Consider the following 26,759-nt stretch of genomic DNA (forward strand, 5'->3'; position numbering starts at 1 on the left):
ATGAATAAGCAAAATTAAGATGGCTTCAAGATGCTAACAAATAAAAAGGTTTACTACTTCTTAAAAAGTAGATGCTATTTTAATTTCTTGCAACACCATGAACTCTGAAGTGACAAGCATTATACCACTGTGGACTTAACAGCAGGCTAGAGGAAATGATTGTCATATTGTGTTCATATTTGCAACCGTCTAATTTGTATGAATTATAAGGTTTCAAATGGCTATTGTTAATAGAACTTTTTCTGAATAGAACTTTTCCCTTGCTGAGTAAATAGGAGGACTTGTCTGCACCCTGTTGTATCTGAGGTGGAAGACTGATGCCAGGGTTGTTAAGCTTCAAATTGCAGTTCAGCATCCCAGGATTTTTGTGCTGCTGCCATTCCCATACTTGAAGCTGGAAACCATTTAATGTTTGTGGCTAATCTGTGTTACTGCTCTTAAACCAGCAGTCATTTGTTCTTGAGACTAAATTTAAATGAAATTCAAGTAACATAAAAGTGAGAACACTGCGTTCTGTGCACCATGAAGTCAGGCTGATAGACCTTAAAACTGGTAGTTTTGGCTTGTCCTGCACTTCCATTGGTGGGTTTAAATGTTTTATGCTCCATTATATCAACAAATGACCTGTAATACTTTAGTTTGAGGACGCTGCTGGTTTTGGATTGATGCTCTATTGAGTGATCTGTTCTGGCACAGCACAAGCTCTTCCTCTGTGCAGAATGAGGAAGGGTGGTGGTGTGATGGGAGAGGCAGTTCAAGGTTGGCCCTTGGCAGCTGCCCCAGGCTGATCCCAACAGTCCGGGGCAATCCCAGAGCCCTCGGTGTGGCTCAAGTAGTTGAAGCAGCACTTTTAGAGGATAATTTGTTTGAACTCTGATACTGTTTTCATTGAATTTGATAGGAAAATATTGATATTTGGCACTCCAGGGTTAATCATTAGCTCTTCGTTCAGCAAACAGAACACATCCATTTTGTATCAATGTCTGGCCTTCAGCAGAGCTGGGGAGGGCAGATGGCTGAGCCTGCAGCAAGAGCTGAGGGACATAAGTTGATTCAAGCAAAAGGACTTAGGAATTTGGGAAGAGAATGCTTAATTCCAAATTATGCTCAGAAAATCAGGTTTCCTGTGGCCCCTGAGAACCTTCTGCTGGAAAGGGGCCTTATTTTGTACAGTCTGCCCTCTTAAAAGTAAATCAACAGTCACTGGAAGGTAGGAAAAGGATCTCTTGAACATGTGGGGATTTTGCATTTTTTCCACCTATTTTGTCTAACATTCTTTCTGCATGATGTTTGGGAGCTGAAATACCACTTACACAATTCCAAGGAATAACTTCTGAAGAAAACTAATTATACTATTTCCCACAGCAATGCTTAATATGCAAAGATTGCTTCTAAATCTGCTTTCCAGGTCATCCCTCTTTTCTTCACACTTCCATTTTGACTTTCAATGAGGTAATTTCACCCTTAAGCTCATTAGTTTCCATAGGAAATGAATTATAAAAAATGCTAAGTGTGCCATATGAGGTTTAACATCAAAGGCATTTCTAGACAGACCATGAATATATGTTGAAGCTATATTTGGTCTCTGTTGGGTATCCTTTTCAGTGCTGCTGAGTTTCACTTGCTTTCGTTAGGTAAGTGTTGGCTTAGGACTTAACTTTTTTTTTTTTCCTTGCAATCCAAATTAATCTTTAATTGTTTAGAATAAAATCGACTGACTGGACTATTTGAGTCAAATGTGTTTTGTTAGTGCCCATGTGCTGCCCTCATGAGGAAAAAAAAAACCAAAGGAGTTTTGAGTAGAAAGCTTTGTAAGCAACTGCTCCTAAAGGAAAGTTAATTTTCTGAAAGGAAGCCTCAGTTCATGTTTCGCTAATAAGTTATAAGTGGATTTTTCTTGCTGAATGCTACTCTGAATACTCCAAGTTAGGATGTATTACCTGCATGCTAAACCCACTGGATTGTTTGCCCTTTGAGCCTCCATTTCCCAACCATTTTAAGTACCTGACAGTAAGGAGCCTGGCCCACAGGATTCTTGTCAGCCTGTATACTTCAAGCTTTTATTTTGAAACTGTGTTTAAAAAATGAAAATATAGGGAATGCCTGCATATTTTTATCCTATTTAATCTACCTAACACATTATCTAGAGGGATTGCCTAGCACATTCCAAAATAATAATTTTAAAAAAAAAAAGGTGCACACTATTCAAACACAGTTTTACTGAAAAGAATACTTCTCTTTGTTAGCTCCATAGCATTTTTGTGACATTTTGTTGTGATTGAAATGATTTTCCTCCTCTTCAGTGAGTGTTCAGCATGTTTATCCCATTTGCTGCTTGGTTACAATATGCAGAATGGCACAGCAAACTGACTGCCCTGCACAAAGCTAAAACTGAACCTGAGCCCCTGCATGAGGGATGAGGATTTCTGTCATTGCAAGTGGCAGCAGAGCTCTCTGAAATAATAATAGCTGTCAGGAACAAAACAAATGCCATAAGTAATACTATTTAAAAAGTAATCCCAGTCAATATTTACAGCTGAGAGTATTAGAGCACTTTATTCCACTTTCAGAATGTCTTAACTCTGCACTGTGACTTTCTTGAAGAGTTTGGGTGGAAGCCGTTTGTGTTCCTGGGTGGGGGAGAAAAACATGAGAACTTGTTGCTTTAGCTGTAAGAGGAAGAAAATATTTTATACGTTCTTTGGAGGTTCAAAATAAAACACAACTACCTCCTTAGCAGTTGTGATCTGCCAAAGGAGAAAAAAAACCAAACTTCAAAAGGTAAGTCAGGAACTGGAGTCTCCCCTGGGGGCTCTCCAGGGCTGACCTGGCAGGGGGGTCTCTGTGTACCTGCAGCACCTGCAGGCATTGAGCTTCAGCATCTCCTGGTGCCAGAAGGCATCACCTTGGAACAGTTGGTAAATCAGCCCCGTCTGTTCTGGGAACAGGCAGCATATTGCATAAATATTCATCAATATTGCATATTCATCAGGAGGAGGGCTCTCTGCACAGGGATCTGTGGACAGTGCACAGTCTGATGTCTCTGTGGTTGGCCCTGTGCTGCTGCAGTGGTGGAAGGGGCACGCAGGGTTCAGACAAGCAGGATGTGAAAGGAAAGCCAACTCCCCCAGAACCCCCCCGGCAGAACCTGCACCTACTTAGCCAAATCTGCTCTGTGGTTGCACAACAGGTAGGAGGGGAGGTCAGTGTAAACAACCAGCTCCTGAAATCTGGCTCAGTTACTGAGGAGAAGTTGAGAGAGGTCTAATCCTTGAGGGTTTGCTCCTGTGCTCCTCCCAGTGCAGCTGCTCCCGAGGCTGCTGTCCCGGGGTACCCCCCCGAGGCACCTCTGCCCTGAGCCACTGCCCAGGCAACTCAGTCCTTCAGCAAAATAAACAAAGTAAGTGTTGTTACACCGTGCAAATTAATAGTTAAACATGCTTTTATTGAAAAAGCCACTTTTTCCAGCCCTTCAAATGTAGCTATTGTCAATAACTGAACATAAGGACTTGTCAAAAGTAGATTTTAGTACTTCAATCTTTAGAAATGTAATAAGTAACAGAACACTGACTCTGAATTACAATGTGTATGAATTTAATGCAGTGGGAGTTATTGTTAGAGTGCTGAAGACTTCTAAATATTTTTTAAATCATAAATATATTAACTCTTCCCTTTGAATCAAGTAGCATTAATTTAAACAACAAAAAAATACCCCACAAAAAAGAAGCAACCAACGTGGAGCCAGACTTCTGCACTTCAAAACTACTCAACACAGTCTGGTGGTAATAGATGCAGAGATTTGTTTGCTGTTCATGTTCGAGTCAACTGCTAAAGGGCATATGTGTTTTTGCTTCCACTGCTGCGAGGCTTCTATGTCTGTGTAGACATGTAAACACACACAAAATATAAGGCAAAACCTACTTGTGCTGCATATCTTAGACATTGATAGGTGGCAAGTGGAAGCTGTAATAGCAGGTGAAATCATAAATAATTCAGTTAAATATTTCAGGAATCAGTCTTAATGCCTTCACACAGAAGGATTAAAATAACTGGGTGCACACTGTAGCCAATGCAGGGGAAGACTCGGGTGGAAGATTTCCTTCTGACACCTGTTTTATGACATACTATTGCTTCAAAACAATGTGCTGTGTCAGCTGCAAAATACAGCTTCAGAAGGAATTTTTTTCATTTAAGAAAGGAAAATAATTCTAAATTGTGGGCCAAACATGCAGGAGTCTTGCAGAGATAGGAAAATATCACCAGGAGGCAATTAAAATACTGATGGGGTTATTAAAGGCAATGAGACTAGCAGGCTTCCCTTTGGTTCAGTGTTCCATTGAATGCCCTGGCTTTGTACTCAGGGAGGCACAGCCACTTAGGAGTTAATTTCCAAAGAAAGCACTCAAAGTTTGCCCCACTTAATTTTGTCTTTTAAGTCCTGCCTGCTAAAGGAAGGGAAATAGTTCTGCAGTCAATGTGCGTTACCAGCAATAAATAGCTGGTGGATGTAGGATCAGAGCAGCTGCAAATATCCAAGGGTTGGATGCTGAAGACTATTCCTAGTATTTCAGTGTTTTTGTACACATGCTCCTGTTGCCATGAGGAGTCACTTAATGTAGTGGACTGAGGTGTTCTAAGCCTATGTAGATCTAACAAAGATAAAGCTACATCAGACTTTTATAGAACAAGCATCTGGTGTTGGGTTGCTCAGCTTGTCTGTACACTCCTCTAAAGAGTTAGGATATGAGCTAATCATGGTCTTTGATAATAGAGATGCTAATGCTTGGTAAGCTTTGTGCTAGAGTGCAGAAGTTATGAAATGCTTAAAATTAAGTTTACAAAACTGTATGCAAACATGCATGATTGAATTCTTACCCTTGGCTTGGCAAGGCTTGGATTGTACAGGCATAGATAACTCAGAGCTCCCAACAGAAAGACTCAAGTGACACCACAGGGACAGGGGACTGATTTACATTTCAGATATAAACCACGCTGTGACCATCCCAGATGACTTTCATTCCTACTCCAGATAAGGGTTTCTGCAGCCTGAAGTGCCTTTTCAGAGGATGCTTTCTTGTACAAACCACTTCAAAATTTCATGCAAAAGAATAGAGAGGAGGTCAGTGAGCATAAGGGACGATGGCATTTGTGCTGTGCTGTGGTTTGTATCCTCATAATCTCAGTCCCAGCGTGTGGGAAGCAAAGGCTGCTCTTAACAAAGCTGCACTCAACTGCTTGGCACAGCTTCTGCTCTGGTCAAGTCCCTGTTCCCTCTGTTTTGGTGAACTGATGTTCCAGTCTTTCCAAGGGCATCACTGGACTGAAGCTTGGCATAGTGTAGGAGCAGCTGGGCTGTCACAGTCCTGTGAGGTCTCAGTGGTGTGGGCATCTACACCTGCTGAGCTCTGCTGGTCCCTGGAGGGGCCGGGGGCCTTTGTGTGACCTTTGTATAAAGCAGGAGATTTTGCCCAAAGGGGAAGATTGGATGTGAAAGTGGTGGAACTGTTCCCCTCCACAGTCAGAGCCACGGGCTGTTTGTCTGGCACTGCATACACAGCACTTTGCTCTGGCAGATCTCCACACTGACTGAGATGTTCTGCGAGGACCAGAGGCTGCTGATCATCCCCTTCTTCAGAAATAACAAAAACAGGTTTGTTTTTATCTGTTTCTACCAGAAGCTCCTTTGTTTTTGAACCATTGACCAAGTTGATTTTCAGTGGGTTGGAGCTCTCTAGAAGGTTTTTGGGGCTTTGGCTGTTGACTGGAGATGCTGCCCCTAGATGTCTTGAGGGATCCAAGGACCTCACAGGTTTGCTGTCAGGGGAACTGGCTAAAAATCCAAAATAAGAGTTCCCAAATCTGGATTTCTTCAAATTGCAGGAGGTTAGCTTCCGCTGCCTTTGTGCAGACTGAGTGAGGGGGTAGGAGGCGTTACTGGCAGATGAATCAGAGTAAATGGTCTCTGATGCTCCCTCTATCTCAGTGGCTGAGATTACCTTTCTGGTTGGGACACCTTGGGATCTTGCAGCTGTAGAAAAACCCTGCACAAAATAACACAAAATTAGAAACTTTGATCCCAAGGGAACTAAAAGTTAAAATTCCTGGCTATGTTAGAGGTAAGACGCATTCTTTGGCAAAAACCTATGTTACTACCTCAAAAAGGAAGAAACCTCCTCTATTAGCTTTGTAACAAGCTGTTGGTTTGATGGTTACAGTCAGGGAGACCTAGATATCCCTCCCACACCCACGGGCTCTTGCAGTGCAATAATAATACATCAGTTATACTAAGTTTAAGGCATAACCAGGGGAAAAGGCACATATCAGAACACTCAAGGAGATGATCTTGCCTGAAGGCATTTTTTAAATGTTTTTTCAGGACTGGGGTAATTTCTTAACTGCTGGAAAATACGGCTTCTTAACATTTGGGGAAAGCCTGGCTAAATTACAGTACAGTTGGGCAAAAGGATTTCCCATCCATTGAGGAAGGCAGACTGAAACGTGTGGAATTGCAGGATGGAGAGGCAAAGCAGTGGCCAAGGAGAAAACATGTCCTGGCAGCAGTGCTGGGGCGCAGGCTCTGACCACCACGCCCTCCCCTCCCTGCAGGACTCACGCCACTGTCAACCAGCTTGGTGAAGGGGCTGTTGGTGGTGGTCCAGCTGCACCATTTCTTCTGCAGCTGCGGGATGGGGGCCAGGAGGTCGTGGAAGGTGCGGGCGCTCCAGGTGCGCTGCCGGGGACAGGGGTTTGGGTTCTCCAGCTGCACGTTCCCCTTCTCGGCGGCTCCCGCGGGGTTCGAGCTCAGCCACTCGCACACGGAGCCGGGGCTGGTCACGCTTCTCTTCAGGTTTTTGTCCTGAAAAGAGTAAAAATAAAGATCGTTTACAGCGTCTCTCATCGGGACTTTTGTAAAACACTTAAAAAAAAATACGCTGTTGGTGCAAGAGGCTGAGTTATTCAGTCGTTCTCAGGGGACACGGGAATGCAACTTCTTGTTGCTCTTCCAGCCTGAAGTTTGCTGCCTTCCCCTTTACCTTGCTTCCCCAGTTTTGGGTTTATCACTGGGAAATTTCAGTTATATAAGCAATCATACTGCTCTCACTAACCAAACACATGAAATACCTACAGCTTAATTTTACTGGAGATATGTGACAGATCAGAGTAGTAAAATTCTCTGTGTAAAACGGAATTCTTCCACTGAGCTTGGCTCTTGGAAGGCTCCAGGTGTGCCTGTCTGGGGAAATGAAACTTCAGGGGGGATGGGGCCTGCTGAAAGAAATCCAGAAGCAAGAAACAAGAGAATTGGGAGTCTGAAAAATGCACAGTTCAGGAGAAAAGGATGAAGTAGTGCTCTTTATTCTATGTAAGGGAAGAATTAAGAAAAATAATTAAAAATAAAGAGAAAGGGAATAATCTGTTCTCGGCGTCTGTGCTGAATGGAACAAGAAGCACAAGGACTGGACTGGAGCCAAGGAGATTTTCATTTTGCATAAAAAATTCTCTTCAGGTGGAAAACGTGCTTTAGCAGCAGAACAAGACATCCAGACAGGGGTAAAATTGGCATCATCAGAAGGTGAGACCACATTAAATGTTGTCACCAGCCCTGTGCATAAGCAGAGCTGATCAGACATGGGAATGAACTATAGACAAAGATCTCTTCCACACTTTATAAGTTCTGATGTTGCATTTAAAATCACAATTTTTGTCCTTAATATTGATATGGGTTTAAAGTTAAAGAATCCCTGACAGTCCTATGAATTTCATTCTCACTAATACTTCACCTGTTATTTATATAAGCCTCCTGTTACACAACTCTGTACATATTTTTAATTTTCAGCTGTGCAGATATGGTTGTCATGAGAAGAATGCCAAATCCACATTCCCAAAGTTTACACAGTCATTAAAAAGGGTCTGAAATAAATCCCACACTGTCCTGGATTTAAAAGTCCTGAGAAACCAGAAACTTGTCAGTTGTTATTTCTGAGAAACTGAATCTTTCAAGTTTCTGCAAATCAAGGAAACTATTTAGTGAAAATGTCATATTGGAAATGGATGGGCAGAGAGGCAAGAAATTAGCTACTACAGTAGAAAAAAAACTCAGTAGGAAGCCAGGAGAAGCGTCAGGCTCGGGATAAGTTTGTTTCAATATTAAGCTCCTGGTCTCAGATTTAGTTAAAGTAATAATCTTTATTTATAAATTTATAAGCCAGCTGTCTTCTCCTCAGAAGCCCCTTCAGGCTGTCTTGAGATTTATTATTCTAATATTACTATAAATACGTCCAAATTGATGTAAAAATTAGCCAGTGGTTTTGAGATAGATATACTGGAAGTAACTGTGAAGATGAATAATGTATTTTATACATTGTGGAAAATGTTTTGGGAAAAAAATGTTTCTTAAACCCCCACGATCATTCTCTTTACTCAAACCTTTGCATCTGAAACTTGCAATGTCTGATCAGAAGTCAGAGATCACAGTTACAGGTTGGCCAAAGGCTGAATGATGCCTTAAAACAAACGGGACTTATGGAGCCGTGATCTCCTGGAAAAGCCACCCAAAAGCCATCCTGCCCCCTGTTCCTCTCACTGGTCACACACAGAGACACGTGTGTGCTCTCCCAGCTCCTTCCTCCTGGCAGGGGACTGGTGCTTCCAGTAGGAAGCTTCTTTAGGAGCTGAGAAGCAGAAGCTGGTTCATCACTGGCTCAGGCCCAGCAGAGCAGGGCTCACACTTGCTGGGTGGCACAGGGCCAAGCAGCCAGACACCATTGCTCAGGGAAAAGATTGGGATAATTTATTTAATGAAAGCTCCTTATATCTGGCTTTGTCTAGTGGAGCATTTTGGGTGAGGTGAGTCTGCTGGTGTTATTTTCTGCACCGTGGAGGCTCAGGATTTCACACATCTTTTCACAGAGGATAACTGCAGGAGGATCCCTGCCAAGAAACAGGCTCTGCTCCAGTGGGTAACTCATCCCACTTCCCTAGTGCTGGGCCACCAAAGCTCTGCACCATCCCCTCTGCAGGGCTCAGGGGCTGGCTGCCCAGCTGCATTTTACTCCCTAAAAATACATTTAAAAATTAAACTGTGAGCATGTTTAATATTCAGGAACTCTGAGTATGAAGTGGCCCAATGATGGCAGGTCTGTAATTAGCCAGCTGTGCTTGATTTCCACCCCCCTGGAGATGATAGTCTTCAGCTGTGGGGAGAGACCCAGAGCTTTCAAAGAGGCCCTGCCATGGTTCCTGGGCTGTTTTTCTGCTCGTTGGGGATTTGGTTGGGAGTGTGGACTCATCTGTGTGCAGCACGGACATCACCGAGGAGGAGACGCCTCCTGAGTCAATAATGAGGCAAGTCACTTTTATTCTTGGGTTACCTTCACTCTTTTAGCACTAACTCTTTCATTTTATTTTTTTTTAAATATAAATCTCCTCTGAAGATGCTTGCAGAAGTGATGGCAGAATAGAAATGGGGATTGTGAGTCTTCCTGACTGGGGTGGGGAACAGAGGCAGGAAAGAGGGTTTCCCCTCTGCCTAGAAGGTGTGTGTGTATGTGACTGCCACCAGGTGAAGCTCTCTGCCCTGGGAAGAAGGACCAGGGAGTTCAGGTGCTCGAGGGTGCCCAGTTTGGGTGCAGCTCACAGTGCCCTGCTCCACAGAAGGTAATGTTTAGGCAAGGGAAGGCACCAGAGCTGTTTTCCCTTCTTTCTCTCTTCCTGTTAGTCAGTGTGGCCAACTGGAGGAAAAGCTCAGCACGTGTCTTACACCAGGGTAGGAAAATCCTGACCAGCGTGGCCTCCTGGCTAACTTCCTAATCAAGTGCAGGGATACAGAATGCTTTTGTTTTGTAAACTGTGACAGAAGTATTACACAGACTGTCCTGGGCATGTGAGTTCCTTGTGCTGCTTGTTTATCCTCTTGTGGGAAAAAGAGAGGGCACTGGAGAAGAGAACATTGACCTGGGAAAGGCTTTAGCACACGCTGGTAATGGATGTGCCCCGTCTGCACTCACTCAAGGCTGAAGAGGTGACAGCCAGACCTGAGGCTTCTGAGCCATCATCTGTTCCTAAACAGATAAAGGACCAGGAGTGCAGGGGAAAGGGCTAAAATAAGAACTTGCTGAATTGATTCAGGTTTCTGCCTGAATTTGAAAGGGCTCCAGAGCTTCCACTTGAAGCACTTGGTTTTTTTGGAGCCTACACTGTTAATTTTCACATCAGCCTGGTGAGACAGTTAACTTTCTGCCAAGCTGAGGAGCCGAGTACCTTCCCTGATCTCTTGGAAGTGGTGGACAGGAGCAGGTCTCACTCCCAGGTCTTTAAGCTGCTGCAGGTGATATTTTTAATGGAACATCATCTTTGCCAACTGATATATTTCAGAGGGCTGCTTCTACTGCCTGTCAGCAGACATCTGCATTACTGGCTATCAGATTCAAGGTAGACTTCTGTACTTTCTCTTCCCAAAACTGGGAAGACACTGGCTTGGGGGATCCCAGCCCACAGCATTCGATGGCAGCTCAGCTTGAGGGTTGGGAGAACTGCCCGGCTCAGCCACTGCCCTGCTGAGAAAGTGGGTGGTAGTGGTACATGGACAGATATGACAGGTGCTGTCCGAGAGGGACGTGCTGTGGCTTGCTAGAGAGCACTCCTACCTGTATCCTGTAGGTGGTAAAGCTCAGCCCACTGGCCCCAGGTCCAGCAGAAATGATAAACACTTCGTCGCTCCCGGTCTCGGTGGTCACGGCGGAGATGGAGGAGGGCACGTCTGGGTCAGTGTCCTGAGGAGACCGTTCTGTGCTGCCCCTGCAGGAAGGGACTGACAAAGGAAGAAAATCAATAAAGGCTGCTTGCAAGAGTCCAAAACATCTGTTTCCAACTCCTCCATGACAAACCCTCCTCCCTCCCTCCCCAGGCAATCTAGAGCAGGCTTTGGCTGCCTGTCGCACCAGCCAGAACAAAATTCAAGCCAACAGTTTGTTCTCCTGCAACTGCAAGTTTTTAGAAACAGAAGAGGAGAGGAGGAACACCCTTGGGTCTGCTTTCTAATAAAGACAGAGGTAAACTGAAATCCTTTGTATTAAACACAAACAAGGTTGTGCTGCAGATTAGAAACTTGCAGCCTTCTCAACTCATCATTTATTTGTATTTACTCATCCCTGCTAATACTGGGAGCAGTCACCCAAAGCAGTTCCACATAGACACACAAAAAACAGTAAGCTCCAGGAGCTGGAGCTGGCCAGAACCCCTCTGAGCACTGTAAGACTGGTCCTTTCTGGACAAGGTTAGGCACAGGGCAGGTGAAACTCTTCCACAGTTCATGGATCTGTAGCGGCCTGAACCCAACATCTTTGCTCTGCTAACCCAGTGTCTCTGCAATGCCATGTGCTGTCACAGCTTGTGTTGGCAGCACGCTGGAGCTGTGCTTGTGTGTGCTCCTTGCCAGGGGAATCACCCTCCCAGGGAGGGGGGAGAGCAGCAAGGGAGAGTCCCCACAACAAAGGCTTTCTGCTGTGAAGCAGCTCTCCAGCTGTGCACGGGCAAGACAGAGAGGAGGATTGCAAGGAAGGAACTATCTGATTAACTGGCCCAGGGCTCCGGGTGCCCTGACCTGCTCCGCCGCTGCCCCGCGCTTACCCGCCTGCTCCCGGCTCACAGAGTGGTTGTTGTTCTCATTCTCCCGGCTTGGCACCACCAGCTGGAGCTCATTGATATCGACAGTGGAGTTCTGGATCCTGTTCTACAACTCAGAACATGCCCCAGTAAACATCGTCAGATAAACAGTGCAACAGCCAATATGAAAGAGAGAAACAGAAATTGCTGAAGCCATTAGCACTAACCTCCTGGTCACTGCATGCGTTGGATGAGCTCCTTTTGGGGCACGTTCTCTGCCTGAAAAGGAGAGACAGCGACAACAACAACCAGCCCACAAGTGAGTTAAAGGTCCGAGGGGAAGGTCTCGGCTGTGCTCATCCCGCGAGGGGAACCCAGCAGGTTGTGAGCTCTCCCACCTACAGGAGCAGCCAAAATACTTGCCAAGGCTAAGGCAGCAAGGCCTGCAAACCAGGGGAGAAAATTATATGCTCATGTGGTGGGAAGCCAGCTGAAGAAGAGAAGAACCTGTCATCTTCTTCCCGTGATCACTGCAAAAGCAGGAACAGAGTTCAGACCTCTGCCAAGTCCCACCAGGCTCCCCCTGCCAGCTGCTCTTCCCCATCAGTAATGGAATAGCGGGGCTGAGATCCTGCCTGAGTCTGGGCAGTGACATCTCTCTGATCCTGTTAGACAGGACATTTCATCTGCAGAGCTAATTCTGTGTGCTGGGCTATTTTTAGCAAGCAGAGAGCATCAGATGCTGCTCATTTGTGTGACCCTTTCACTAAGAGGCAGATCATTGTGGGGTGAATGTGCCCCTTGGCTGAAGGGAGGCACACGCGTCTTCTCAACCATTTTTTCACATTTTTTGTAAAACTGAGACTATGAAACAACTAGTGTTATTAACTTTTGGATGGATAAGACTCAAAGATACCACTGGCACTAATGAATGTTACAATGACTGAGGCAAGTATATTTTGCCTTTGTGTTCAGTGGTTCTCTGTGAGACAGTAGACACATGGGAGCATTAAGGCACTGGCCAGATGGGATGCAACCAGTGTTACTGTTTTCCCTACTCTCTGTGCTGCTGGCTGTTGTGCTTCTTGTTGTGGGGGTTGGTTTAAGGCATTTAATCTGCTCCATGCAAGTGTTTTTGGTAGTTATGAGTTGAAGCCAAGATGTCGAGTTTTCAGTCACCATTTCATTACTGTTTGTTTGTAAGAATAAGGGCTCAGGGACCACCTAAGGAGGTGGCTGTGAGCCAGTGTCTGCTCTGTCTTGGGCATGATGGGTTTCATTCCTGCACCGTGTCATTGGATCTCTTAAAAAATGCTCATTGACTGACAAGTGAATTGAGGGAGAAAAAAACCATATGCTATTCCTGGTGAATACAGAGGGGACTACAGAAAAAAAGAGGAGAGCAAGTTGGCACTTGGGAATTTAATCCAGAGGAGATCCAGACAGATAGCTGTTACTCCAAGAGGCACAGCCACTGCTTGGGCTTCTCAGGGAAACTCAAGGCTGAAGCAGGGAAGGCTCTTTTTTAATGCACTGATTCAGGAAGGGGGAGCAGGGAAAGGCTTCCAGCTGGGATTAGTGTTGCCTTATCAAGCAAGATCAAACAACACAGGAAATATTTCAGACTAGAAAATGTGTATGTCAATATTCAACACACACATCCCCCAGAAGCTCCTTTTGGCCACCAGAATCATTTCAGCAGGAGTGACCTGGCCAAGCATACCCCAAAAAAATGAATTAGTGTGGTGGTCAAGGTGTTCAGGTAAATGGTGGGAGAGCTCTGTGTAACTCCCCTGTTTGTCCACATGGCAGTATTTTTTTTTTTTTTATTATCTTCCTCTCCTCCCAGCTCTTCCCTGTCAAAACCTATAGAAAAATTTAAACTGTGGATAGACCGGGCAAGTTCTGCCCTAAGAAACTGAAATACCTCACATTCTTTTGGCTCCTTCCCTTTATAAATTTAGCAGACACCATAACTAACCTGCAAATCACACTGCAGTTTGGCAGCATGAACCAAAGGGAGAGTAAGGTGCCCCCAGCAAAGATGTTTCCTGTGTATGGTAGAATAAGAGAGAGAGAGTCCTGTTCTTTACAACGTTTAAATTAGGATTGGAAAATGGTAACTGGCTGAAATATCACTGTTTTAATTTTTCTTCCCTCATCATGCTTTGGGTATTGAGAGTCTGATTTTCACTGAACAGTTGGATTTACTGCTAAAAACCAACACAGACATGCTCTAGTTTGCAGGGCTGGAGAACTTAATGTTTCTCTAGCTCATTCTCCAGCTGGACTGCAGCTCTGTGATCCACTGAGGACCTCTCCACCAAGGAGACCAGAGATTTGGATCAGTGCACAGCTCATGAACATAAAACAGCCAATGTGAAAACAGACCAATTTCTATAATTTAAAAGAAAACGTAATTAAAGAAAAAAAAAAAGTTGCTTCAAAATTCTTGAGTAAACAACAACAAAAAAAAATTAAGTCTTTTGGCAGCTTTGTGAAAATTGCCCTGTGCTCCCCAGCAGGCAGCTCCAGACAGGTCTAGCTGTCAGAGGTGTCTAAGTAAATCAGTCTGATGTGTGGTGGAGAGAAGCAGAGGACACAGCTCCAGCAGGCAGGAAGGGGTGTCTGCATTGTGCCCAACACAAGGATGGCAGAGGAAAGGTCTGCTTTTAGCCCAGAAGTGCTGAGGGTTCTCTAGGAGGGCATTACACGACAAAGGCACATTCTCATCCTCAGGTGCCAGCGTGGCAGGCAGTGGCTGGCAGGGCAGAGAGGGCAGCACGCGATGGTTTGATCACATCCCTGCCCCTGTAGGGCTGTGATGGGGAACAGGTCCTTGGCAGGCTGTGCAGATGTAAAATGCAGTTGCAATCCATGGGTTGCAACCATAGAGCAAAGGTTTGACTGCATGGGACAGGATTAGAACTAAATAAGGTGGACATATCTGTTGTTCTGGGGGCTTGGGAAAGAAAATAAAAAATACCCCATTACTCGAGCCAGGCCTCATGGCCAAAAGTAATTAGAATTATTGGCCAACTAACAACTGAAGCTTTCATTCCTTCCCCAAGTAGCAAACAAAAGCTGCAGTGTGGCAGAGACTTGGAGTTTCCCCAGAGAGCTTTGCCCTGGCTGAATGCAATGAGCCCGAGCAGATACTGCTGATGACTTGGTGCATTGGAGGGGCAGGGGATGCCAAGCCCATCCCAGGCCATTTCTACTCCTGGCAAGGCAGAGCCTGCTACTTTTAGCTGAGCAAGAGCAGCAGATAGAAATGGGGGGAAAAAAATCAACAGCTAAACCTGGTACCAGAGGAACAAATCAAGTATGAAGAGAAAAGAAAGTGGAAGGCAAGTTTACAAGAGCTTCAAGGTGACTGTTGGCATCCTCTGCAATGGCACAGCCTGGCCAGGATGAGTGTCACTGTGCCTCAGGGAGCTGGTGCCAGTTTTGCTTGTGCTGCCCTGTTAAAACATTGTCAGCCCACCCCTGCCACCCTGACATTTCCTGCAGTGAGGACAGGCTGTGGCTGATACACATTTGACACCTGATTTCTCAGGGCAAGAAGCATAAAACAGAGCTTGATGGGCTCAATCTGAGAGAAGTTTAGATGTGCTCAGTGGTCTCTGCAGTCTTATTCTGAGCTGCATTAAAACCCCACAGCTGGGAGGGGTAGGCAAGCTCCAAACACTGCCAGTGATTCTGGGGCCAGAGAACAAAATCCTCAAAGCAGTGAGCACAGCAAAGAGGAAAAAAAGGCTCTTCCAGTGCAATACCAGTGAGGTAACTCAGCACAGGTCACGACACTGCTTCCACCTGGGTCAGCTCTCACTTAAATGCTTTAAGTCTGACAAGAAATACAGTGTTATAATCAAGACCTTTCTGGAATAGCACACAGGGAATTCAGGCAGCTGGGATAGTAAATGCCCTTTCAAGAGGCTAAAGGAGTAGGGATAATCTCTATTTATATCCAGACAATAGCTGACTGAGGTATAGATATCTTCTTGTAAAAAAAAAAAATTAATAAAAAAGACTTGTAGAGCAATCAAAAGACATAAACACCAGTGTTAAAAGAAGTGAGTCTAATCCTGACCCTGTGCCATGGGGCTCTTGGTAGGATGTATTCCCAGAACACACAAACATTTGTGGGGGGGGCTGAAATCATGTGCACTTTTTTCTCTGTTGGTCAGCAAGAGCAGAACATTATTTTGTAAACATCTGACAAGCAAAAAGCCAAACTGTGAATGTGAGCAGCATGGCCTGACTTTCTAAACAGGCTGTGCAGAGTGAACCTCAGCCAGTGGAACCTCAGACTGTCCATGTTCTTTTTGGTTTGAATAATCCTCTGCTTCATGGATGGTTACAGTGAAATTAAATAGGGGTGTTGGAGCAAGAACAGCCTACTCAACATGTGTATCAGCCCAGACTGCTGCCATAGTGAAGGGAGACTGTTTCTGCCTCTTTTGAAGATTGGCAAGGGTATAAAAATAAAGTATTTGGTATCTGGAAGACATTTTCCACCAGACGTTTTCCTTTAGAGCTAGCAAAAAAATTGTAGTCTAAATTAGTGTTCTGCAAGCTCTTTAAAAAAGGAAAAAGGTTAGTTAGATGTAACACATGCAAGTTTAACTCTTACAACTGTGAAGACCTCAGACTCTGAAGGCAGGAATTTCTATACATACAGCAAGAGAGATTATATTTAAGTTTCACCACTGTGCCTGTGTTCTCTGACACCCAGTGGGATGGCCCATATTTTGTATTTATTTAGCCAGAGCTAGAAATGGAGCCCCCACAAGGAGAAGGAAAATGAAGTTCCTCTAACAAACCACCCTCAGTGACCAGGAGTGTCTGGGCAATCCTGAGACCTTTGGGGTTGGAGGATGCCCAGTGACTGAGGCAGGGGATGCAGGAACAGGGAGGACAGGCCAGTTGCCTGCTGGCTCTGGGAAATGAAGGCTGCTGCCAGTGCCCAGCCACCACCCTGCAAGGGACAGGGTTTGCTTCAGGTTACCCGATGTTTTCATTGAAACCCAAACGTTGGAAAGGTGCTGTTTATTTTGACAAAAACCTGGGGAGCTCGGTCTCTGTTTTGAATTTGTTGGAAGGAGGGAAAAAAAAATCACTGTTTCTACAAAAATGTTTTCTCTAGGGAGTTAGAAAGAAAAATGCAAACATATGCTGGGGGGCGGAGAAGTGTTTTTTGGATAAATATAGAGGAAAGAAACATATGAAATAAAAGCACTTGACGGGAGAGGTATGCTTTTGTAACTGTCTGGTTTTAGCCATTTAACTAGTTAGCACCAGGACCTGGAAATGAGCAACCCAGCCTGGCCATCAGATCCCTTGACTGTATCATTTTGGATCCCATTTGGGAACAATGAGCGGCACTGCAGCGTGGCTCTCAGCTCCTCCCCAGCATCACAGGGCTGTGCAGATGACTTCTGAGCACGCTGAATGCATTGGAGTTAGAATGTCTGCACAGGCTCTTGGATAAAATATGCTACAGACTGGAAAACGACTTTTAATCGTAATTCTAAGTGGTAATACTTTGGCTATTATTTACTTTTCTGCAGGGTGTTAGTGATGGTTAGTTAGAGTCAAACTGGGACCTCTGGGAAAAGATGCAGTGTCTGTCAGCTCAGTCTGCTTGGGAGACTCAGGGAAGGATGATTTCTCTGTCCTGCTTTTGTTCATTGGCCAGTTATTGTCCCAAAACTGAGGTCCAAAGGCACCACTGCCACTGAAATGAAAGAATGTCCAGGAAAGTCCTGACCTTTCAGGTATTTCTGCTGGAAAAAGAAAATACATCTGAGGTACAGGAGCTTTAGAAATAGAAAACTGAGGAGCCTGGGGCAGGAGCAGTGACTGGGACTGACCTCCTCTGTACCCACACACTTCACTACATTTGAAGGACAGCAAACATTAGTGGAGCAAAGGAAACACAACTGTTTTCTGGTCTTTTCCCTATGGATTATATCACAGGCTTCAAGGGCTCTGACATGTATCACCTTACCTGCAAAGTATGCAGAGGGCAGAGAGCAAAGCAAGTGCAAAGACAACGATCCCTGTTACAATTGCCAGCAGCATCATGTTCTCCTTCCTCTCCTGCCTCACGGCATCGACAGCACTGGGCTCTGTGATGTTCCTGTACTCGAAGAGCATCGCGAAGCCTCGGCCCCGGTCCGTGGTGGTGATCAGCTCCATGATGACCTCCACCATTTCCAGGGAGGAACCAAAGACCATGGTCTTGTTTAAAGGGGAATTTGGTCCACAGAAGCGAGAGGAAAATGTGATGAGATCGGAAACATAGAGTACATCGTGGGGACAGATATCCACTGCTGGCTGAGGGCTGGAGGAGATTTCCACGGGCAGTGCTGTCGAGGGAAGGGTCCAGCTCTCTGCTGGAACTTCATCTCTCTCACTAGCAGCAGCTAGGTGGGCAAGCAAGATTTTCCCTTCCAAATCATCTCCTGCTTCCAGGCCACTGGTATTTTCCCTCTGCACTGTGGCACTGCCAGCCACTGGGAATGGCAGCTCCTCTGCTTGAGCCTTGGTGATCACTTTGGGTTCCTTCACCTGCTTTGACTGGTTTTCTTCAGCCACTTGTTTGGCTTCGTCTTTTTTTGAGGCGATTCCTGGAAGTTCATCCAGGTGACCAGCAAGGTCCTTTGACTCATCTCTAGTGCTGCTCAGATTCTGAGCCACCTTTGACATCCAGGTCTGGAGAGAGGGTTTTGTAGTATGGACAGCAAAGTCCAGGTTTTCCTCAGAGGAAGGTGTGTCACTGTTTTCTGTTGTAGCAGGGGCTGAAAAGCCATCCCAGGGGGTTGGAGTGTCACCAGAGCTCTCAAAAATGTCAAAGTCAAAAATTTCCAAGATGAGATGGGTTCTCATGGGAACGAAAAACTGCCAAACACAGTGTATCCCTGGGTAGTAGTTGTTTGGAAAACCTGGGGATAAAATCAGACCTCTTTCCATCGATTGCACCACTGCACCACAGGAATAATACACCTGGGAAATAAAACAAATAATCTTACAGATTGCCAGAGATCATTCAGCTTGTACAAGTCTAACTCCTACTTTTGTGCAGCATCAATCTAATATGTCTAATATGGAAAGCCACTCTTAGAGACTATGGAAGTGTATATTGAATGGTCAGCCTCCACAGAAATATAACCCAAAAAAGTAATTCACGTAATTCTCACTTCCTACTACTGATCATTTCCACTGTTGGCAAATATACAACTTTTTGACCACACAAATGTGTTGCTCTAAACATTTGGTTGTGTGACAAAAATCTTAAGAAGCTAAAGAAAAAATGTGTTACCACAGCAGCTCGAGCTCTGTGTTATTTTCACTAGAAAACCATGTGAAAAAGAACCTTTGCATTGATGATTACCCATGATTCATCCACCCAACTCATCTTCTGTTTCAAGAACATTCAGCCTTTTTTACTTCAATAAGCAGTAAAATCTGGGTGGTTTTGATTTTTTGGATGGTTTTTCTCTTCTTCAAATTCAACGCCTCTCAAAATAGTGATAGCAGATAACAGCTCTCTAGTAAACCAGCAATCAACATGCATTTTACATAACACAGCCACAGTTCCATGGGAAATGTGCTATTCCTTCGTTCTCCAGAAATAGCCTTTCAGCCTCCAAAGAGGAAGGAAGCCCATGAATGGTGGCACAAACCCCCACGCTGCTGCTTCTCTAAAGGTACAGAAGGCTGCTTTTGCACATCAGATTTACAACTGCCTTCTCCCAGAGATGCTCTCTGAGTCTTTTTCCAAGCTCCCTTCATAAATTTGCAGAGCACAGAGCCCTGACTGTGCCTTGGGCAATTTTTTTGGAAAAGTGGGGGGCAAAAAAATCCTAAATGCTTAGGTCACAAGACCCTGTCTAGGAGCATGGATTTACAATAATTAATTGGAAAAGAAAGGGAATGCTTTGGGTTTGGTGTGGTTTTTTATTGGAAATGATTAGTTGTCTTGGTCTGTTATCTATTTAAACACAAAGGAAGCTTGGCAGTAGAACAAACGAAGCTTGTGAAATCCATATAAAGCCACAAAGATCAAAATACTCCAGATTTTTTTCCTCTTGGTCCCTCCCCTTGGCTCATGTTGAAATGGAAATAAAAAAAATGCAATGCCAAATGTTAGAAGCCCCTAAATAGAAACAAAAAGCCAGACCTGTTCTGAGAGGCACAACCTGTGTTTTCCAGCAGGTGCTGCTCATATTCTGAGGGATTTCAGGATGGATGCAGGATGGCCACAGGAAAGGACCAAAACAGCAATGTGGCTGGAAACTGTGTTCTGTATTCAACTTGAAATCCAGTATTTGATTTGTAAAAATGTCATTTAAATCAAAGCTTATGTTAATTACAGTGGAATAATCTACAGGCTTCTCATTTAAGGAACCTGGGCTGAACTGTGGCTTGAAGTGGAAAAGAAACCACATTCATCTGCCACATACATATTATTCTCTGCTTAATGCCTTAGGAGTCCCACAGCACACAATGCAAAAATAAATTTATAGAAATTTAGTGACCTTTTCTCTAGGAAGTAAAATTTTGGGGCTTAGTCTGGATTAGTTAATTCATGGTGAAAATCCAGGCAAAAATAGCAAAACTTTATGTCAATTTGAGAGGCTACAGATCCTAACATTTAGATCCATTTACTAATTCACATCAGAATTACAGACACATTTGTTGCCACTTGGATTTTACTGAAAACTAGCTGGTTTTCAGTGAATATGCTCCTCTTTCCTCAGGGAGAGGGTGGCTCCTACACTTGGAAGAAGGAAAAAGGGATTTTCTGTGACTTCTCTTTTATTCCTTTCCTCCATCCCAGCACATCAGTGCAGTCTTCCCTCTGTTCCCTGTTAATCTTTTGAGCTCACTCTTAAATAATATATTTGCATATCAAGAAACAGTAAATAACTAACTTTTCAACTAAAATATGTGCCCAGTTTTGGAGGCAGAGTGTGCACCAGCACTGCTGCTGTCCCAGGGTGGTACCCTGGCTGTGGGAGGGTTTCAGACTGGCTCAAGCCTCTCTAAATTAGCAGTGATCAAGGGTGAGGTTTTATTTTGAGGAATATGTGACTGATCTGTGTGTCTCTTTTCAGACTCTGAGAAGGGGATGGGGGGCATTCACAGCCCCACCTCTACTACCAGAAGACTTTGTTAACACCCAAAAGCATCGGATCAGCGGGTCCTGTGGGATCAATCACCAAAGTGCTCAACGGGTGAGTGCATCCCCCCAAAAATCCCTCCCCTGCCCTCGGGATAGGCTCCCTTTCCTGCCTTCATTTTCATTTGAATCTGTCACAGTTTGAAGGGAAATATCCTGCACTCTCTGAATCCAAGACTCCTTAGATGTGCCCAAACTCGGGTGTCCCTTGTTCCCCAATGCGCTGGCCACGATATCGAGTGGAACCCCAAACCTGCACCCCCAGACCCGGGCACAGGGGGACGTGCCGTGTGTGAATTCCAGAGTTATGGCTGAAAGGTCATGGCAGTGAGGAAATTGTTCATTTATTATGGCTTGTGAGACCAAAGAGATTCAAGACTTGCTCTGAGATGAGGGGAAAAACCAAACCACAAGGGACAGGAAACGCAAGACAGATCGGAGGGGAGGGGGAAGAGTTTCTGATTAATTTATAATCCACAACTGAATGACTGACAAAATGGTTTAGTTCATTTGAATCATCCATTATGAACCCTGAGTTTCACCAATTAGACACAGATGTTCCCCTCTGCAGCAAGTTATAGACTCGTGTGCTTTTGACAGAGGCACGCAAAAACTTCAGCACGTTTTTAATCTTTGCAAATGATAGGTTTTGTCTTTTTAAAAACAACACTTGATATATGCCCACACCAATTAGGTCAGTTACGAGCAGGGAGAACCAGATTACTGGTCCTGTTCATCTGCTTTTCAGTTCTTCCCTCTCTGGCCAGGAGCCCCAAATGTTTCCAACAGCTGTGTTGAACTGGACCTTCAGCCCATCATGGTCAGACACATCCTACCTGTCTTCTGAATTAGGGTAATGGGGAACAGCATTTAGTAGGTTTAGAAGGAACTCAAATCCCAGCTATTGCTGCTTGGCCACTGACACAATGTTTGGCTGTTTCAGAACAAGCCAAGATGTTGCATTTCCCCTTTTCACACTCCACAGCCCACTCAGCAGCTTAAATCTGTTTTACTGAAACATGCCCCATTGTCATGCACTTACCTCCTCCTGTGATGGTGTTTGGACTCTCTAGAAACGAGTACTTGATGTTGGCATCAGCTTTGAGCTATGCCATTAAGATACACATATGTAAGGAGTTATAAGGCCTCTACACCAGGAAACACAGGGCTAAGGAGTACAAGGATGACCTTGTGCTAGTCCCTCATGGATGATTCTGGCAGTGGGTGGTGGTAAGAATGCTCTGCTGCCCTCTGAAGTGTATGTTTGCAGCAAACCCATGTATGATGCAGTTGTAGAGAGCCTGGGAGTTTTTCTTACTGTCATTTCTTCCCACTGGACACTGCACATCAAAGAGCTCTTTGAGCAGGAGGCCCTGAGGAAAAGCAGAATTTCCATGCAGAAAAGGGAGAATTACTGTTTTGGCCAGGTGGGTGTTTATTATAAGGCCCAACCAATTATATGCACAGGGAAGAGTGGTTGTCATCATCTGAGGGTAATGTAACCCCTAACTCTGCTCTCCACTTACACAACACCTACAAATGTAGCTCTGGAGCACCTGCATTATTCCTGTAGGAGCATTTTCAGGGAGTCAACACATTCTAAAGGAATCCCACTCTCTCTGAGAATAATTTAGTTATGACCAGGGGCACACACAGAACCAAGCTCTTCACTTTGCCAGGACAGGACAAGCTCTTGTGGCACTTTGCATCAAACCCTCCTGGCTGCTCCCACCAGAGCAAAGCCACGCTCAAAACCTGCAGGATGGTCTTGCAGAATGCCACAAATGGCAAGTGGTGGCAGCCTTTAGCTGGGTGATGGGTCCCACCACTGGAAGCTGGCAGGGCTGTTTCTCAATCTTCTCTGTCTTGCCTCCAAAAGAGAAATGCTCCTGGCATGAGGTGACACTGGGAGCCGTGAGGGAACGTGGGGAGGATGCTTTGACACGTAGCTGGTGAGAAAGGGACATGAGTGTTTGGTTCAGCCTGTAAAGATACAAGCCCTGCTGAAGAGAAGTGGAAACAAAGTGATGTGAGGCCTTGGCCAAGGGAACCCTCAGCCCATTTGTGTTCCTAGTTTTTGCTGAAGCTCAGAAAGGTAGTGTACATTTTCTTTGTTCATGCTAATGCTGGTTATGAGGAGCTGCTGTTTTCCACATCTTAGAGGACACATCTCTCTTGCATCCCAAAGACTGTTTATTTTTTAAGTGTATTTATTTCAAAGAAGGGGAAAGAGGACATCCTGTCTTGATATTTGATATTCCTCTATGAGCATAACCTCAGATTCTCTGGCTTGGGACCTGTCCAATGTAGCTTGTGTTCTTTTATAAAATACCCAAGAAATAGCAAGTTCTTGTGGTGCACACCCAGAGTCACAGTGAAAGCTCAGCAGAGGAAACTGGAGACACACAGCTGAGCCACTGGATTTCCAAGACACCCTCAGGGGCCAAGCCACACACACCTAATAGAGAGACCCAGTTGCAGGCTTGCAAGGAAATGATGTGCAAAGTTCATAACCCACTTTGCCCTCATTAATGCTTCATGCACATCTCAACTTCTGTGCATTTCTCAACATGTGTTTCAAGTCTCAGGCAGATTTAAAAATGTCATTTCCACTTCTTTTTAGAAATGAGAGAAGGAATAATCCACTGTATTTCAAACTGACTGAATATTTAAGAAGTGCTGCATTTATTAGTCCTTTCAGGAACAGACATGTATTAACTCCCTATCCAAGCTAAAGGACTTTTTGGTCTTTGCTAAAGACTGTACCAGAAAAATTTAATACTAGAGTAATGAGTGGAGGTGAGGATAGAAGCTCTTTATGCAGACATTAGGCCCCTAACAAAAATCACTCTGAAGTCAAAATACTTGGTTATGATCCTGTGATTTTGATGGTAATTATTTTATGTTTTTTCCCTTCTGGTAAAATAGCCCCACTACATAAAAAAAAAGAAAGAACCCCTCAGCAGGAAGATTTTTTTTTGCTTAATTTAAAAATCAAAATCCACTGCAGCTGCCTGGTGCCAAAACAGGACTGCAGGCAGGGTATGGGCATTCCAAAGTAGCCTCATCCTGTCCCAGGGGTGTGCAATGGGTTTCTGCACAGAGATGGATGCAGTCTTAGAATCCAAGATTGTTCAGCCTGGATGATTAAATTTAACGATCTGAGCTCACTGTAGCATCAGTGGGATGGAAATTGTTTGGGATCTCTCACCCCTCCAAAATTAAAAACATCTTCCGTGCACACACGTGTGTTTCCTTCAAAGAGCTGGCAGTGCTTTGAGGTGCCTCACCAGCTCCTGCACATTTATTCTGCCCCAGGGACCTCTGTAAAGCCCTGGCTACACCAACATCTTTGCTCAAAACACAGGGAGGTATCTCAGTACTGCCCCCTTCTCCCCTCCAAACATGGGAGGTTCATTCCAAGTTAAAGATCCCTCAGACTCCTGAGGACATTTGAACAGAGCCAGCCACCTGGATGAAATATGAAGTGGCCCAAACATTCAGCCAGAGCAGAGAGAAAATGCCAAACTCAGGGTTTTAGAGAGAAAATGAGAAGGAAAAAGGGAACGTTTTCATTCCACAATCCCAGCTTACAGGGGAAAAACATCATATAGATAAAAGTCTTGACTTGCTGACATGGCTGGAACTGGCTGCAAAGCCACCAGAAATACAATTCTTGTGGTTCCCAGCACAAGCCCCAAGTTCTCCTCTCACAGTACTTCCAAGTTAGGGAAGTCTGAACTTTTTGGATGCTCGTCAAATCCAGGATCTCAGGAAACACTATCCCAAGAGTAGGATAGAAAACTCCAGTCTGTTGGTTTAAGAAATGACCACATTTACTTCACCAGCCGACTGATCTAGAGATCAAAGCTGGTAGGACTTTTTCCAAGCAGAGGACAAGGTTGATCAGAGACTTTAGAAAAATACTGCTACATTTAATTTTGCATTTCCAGCTCATCTTTGCGTGCAAGGTTTGTTTTCTTTCATTAGCATGAACCAAATTCAGCTGCAGCACATCTAACCTATTATTTCCACCTGGCAGTACAAAAATTCCTGGAAATGCCTTGGAATCACCATTTCCCTCTTTGCCAAATTGCCTTTGCTGTAAAGCATGAGGAACGAGCAAAAGGACAGTCTCTTATCCTGTATTAGGGCAACTCTTCAAGTATCTCTGGATGATTGAAAGCAGCAGCAGATCAGACATGGGACTGACAGAGTGTAACAAAAATTGCTGACACTTTGCTTAGTTATTAGGAGAGAGTTTTCCCTGCCTCCTCTTTTTCAGCCTTTAATGTGATTATTTTCAGATTTATCTCAAAAGAGTTCCCATCACTTCTGAGAGCATCCTGCTTGCTGAGGGCTCTCCCTTGCCCTCCCCATATCCCTGTCCCAACACAAACCCAGCTCCCTGCCCACACTCATGTGCTCTCCTCACTCCCTGAGTCATTCACACAAACAAGCTCTGAACAGGTTCAGTGTGGGACTCTCAAGCTGGGCCAAGCATACATTTGCTTTTAGTACATTTATGGTACCAGAGCATTTGCACTCCTGTTTTTAAACAAGGATCTAACACTTATTGGAGTGAGTGCAACCTGCTGGATTTAAGCAACCCCAAACCCACATTTTTGAACAGATGCTCTGTTATTTCAGTGGTGGGCAGCAGCAGTTCCACCACATGAAAGCGATCCTGGATGTGACATTTCCAGTCTGTAAGTTCCATTTCCAGGAAACCAACTTGTCTTATATTCCTTCTTGGCACACACTAGACAGCTTCATGGGGCCCTGTTTTCACACTTATCTCCAACTTTTCTATTGTTTTTCGTGATTTGCAGGACATTTGAAGAGAACAAATATGCAGGTAGGAAGGGGACTGTGAAAGCTTGTTACTGCAGGAGACAAGGAAAATAAAAATACAGTCAGAAGAGTAGAGGAGGGAAATGGGAATGTAGTTCAGCAATCAGAGCAAAGAATGCAAAGTCTGAATGAGACTTGAGGACTTGGAGGCCCAAATATGCCTCAGACTGCAGACATGCTATTCTCTCTTATCCTTCCCACATGAGACTGGGCTGCAGCTGAGCCCTGGGCTCAAACATCACAACCAGATTGCTGGGCAGGCACTGCTTTATTTCACTGGAGAACAGGCAACATTCCCCTCGCTCCCTGTGAAAAAAAGAATAATCAGGGAGGGCAGTAGTGTTTGCATACCCTTGGAGGAAGGCAAATAAGCTCTGTTAGGATGGAAAGAGGCTGGCAGGGCTCAGGATATCCTCACCTGCTCTGGGTCTCCGGGGCCACTTCCCAGTGCCTGGCTGTGGCTGCAGCATTCCCTGAGGCAGTTTGCCAAACCGTTAGGCAGGCATGGCCACAACAAATCCCTGGGAATCAAAGCAGCTGCAGGAGAAGTGGCAGGAGAAGGTCAGTGATCTCATTAGAGCCAGGAGGCCAGGGCCCCCAGCCCCAGCGAGGTCCCAGCCCCACAGCTGCAGTGTGTTTTGATACCTGGCCCTGGCAGATTGCATAACTGCACCATGAGGTCACCATCCCTCCTCCTTGATCCTCCCTGAGAACAGGAGGTGGAGAAAAGGAAAATCACAAAAAAACAAACAGGGGCACTCCAGCCTCTGTGGAGAACAACAGCCCTCCTCATTTAACTCCAGAGATGCTTGTTCCCAAACAACAAAAAAATGCTTGTTCCCGGCGACACAAGCAGGGGCTGTTTTCCAAACAATCCCCCATGGAACAGCCCAGCTTTCCATAGCATGAGCAGCAGCATATGCACTCCAGGCATACGTTGACATCCTGTAGTTGCCTTTGGAGCACCCAGAGGAAAGGCAGGCGAGTGCTCTTCTGCTTTGGGAGGCTCAGGTGAGAAGGAAAAGCAGTCCATCCTGAGCAGGTCAGAGATGCCAACCTCCACTGCAGTTATGAGCAGTGGGCAGAATTCTGTGCAGCAGCCACAGATTTA

The 26,759-nt window shown here is 44.9% G+C and overlaps 1 protein-coding gene across 1 annotated transcript in view; it reads right to left on the reverse strand.

Moving 5' to 3' along the window:
• Nucleotides 1–3,424: 3,424 nt before the first annotated feature.
• LOC135424360 (uncharacterized) overlaps nucleotides 3,425–26,759 on the reverse strand; it is a 38,421-nt gene continuing 15,086 nt past the window's right edge. The window contains exons 3-8 of the mRNA XM_064675549.1: nucleotides 17,618–18,615; nucleotides 11,832–11,883; nucleotides 11,629–11,731; nucleotides 10,647–10,810; nucleotides 6,614–6,856; nucleotides 3,425–6,041 (exon numbers count right to left, since the gene is read on the reverse strand). Coding sequence (XP_064531619.1) covers nucleotides 5,313–6,041; nucleotides 6,614–6,856; nucleotides 10,647–10,810; nucleotides 11,629–11,731; nucleotides 11,832–11,883; nucleotides 17,618–18,615 — 2,289 coding nt within the window. The 3' untranslated portion in view covers nucleotides 3,425–5,312. The remainder of the gene's footprint in view (nucleotides 6,042–6,613; nucleotides 6,857–10,646; nucleotides 10,811–11,628; nucleotides 11,732–11,831; nucleotides 11,884–17,617; nucleotides 18,616–26,759) is intronic.

The sequence above is a fragment of the Pseudopipra pipra genome, chromosome 18 (assembly GCF_036250125.1).
Source record: "Pseudopipra pipra isolate bDixPip1 chromosome 18, bDixPip1.hap1, whole genome shotgun sequence".
Lineage (NCBI taxonomy): Eukaryota > Metazoa > Chordata > Aves > Passeriformes > Pipridae > Pseudopipra > Pseudopipra pipra.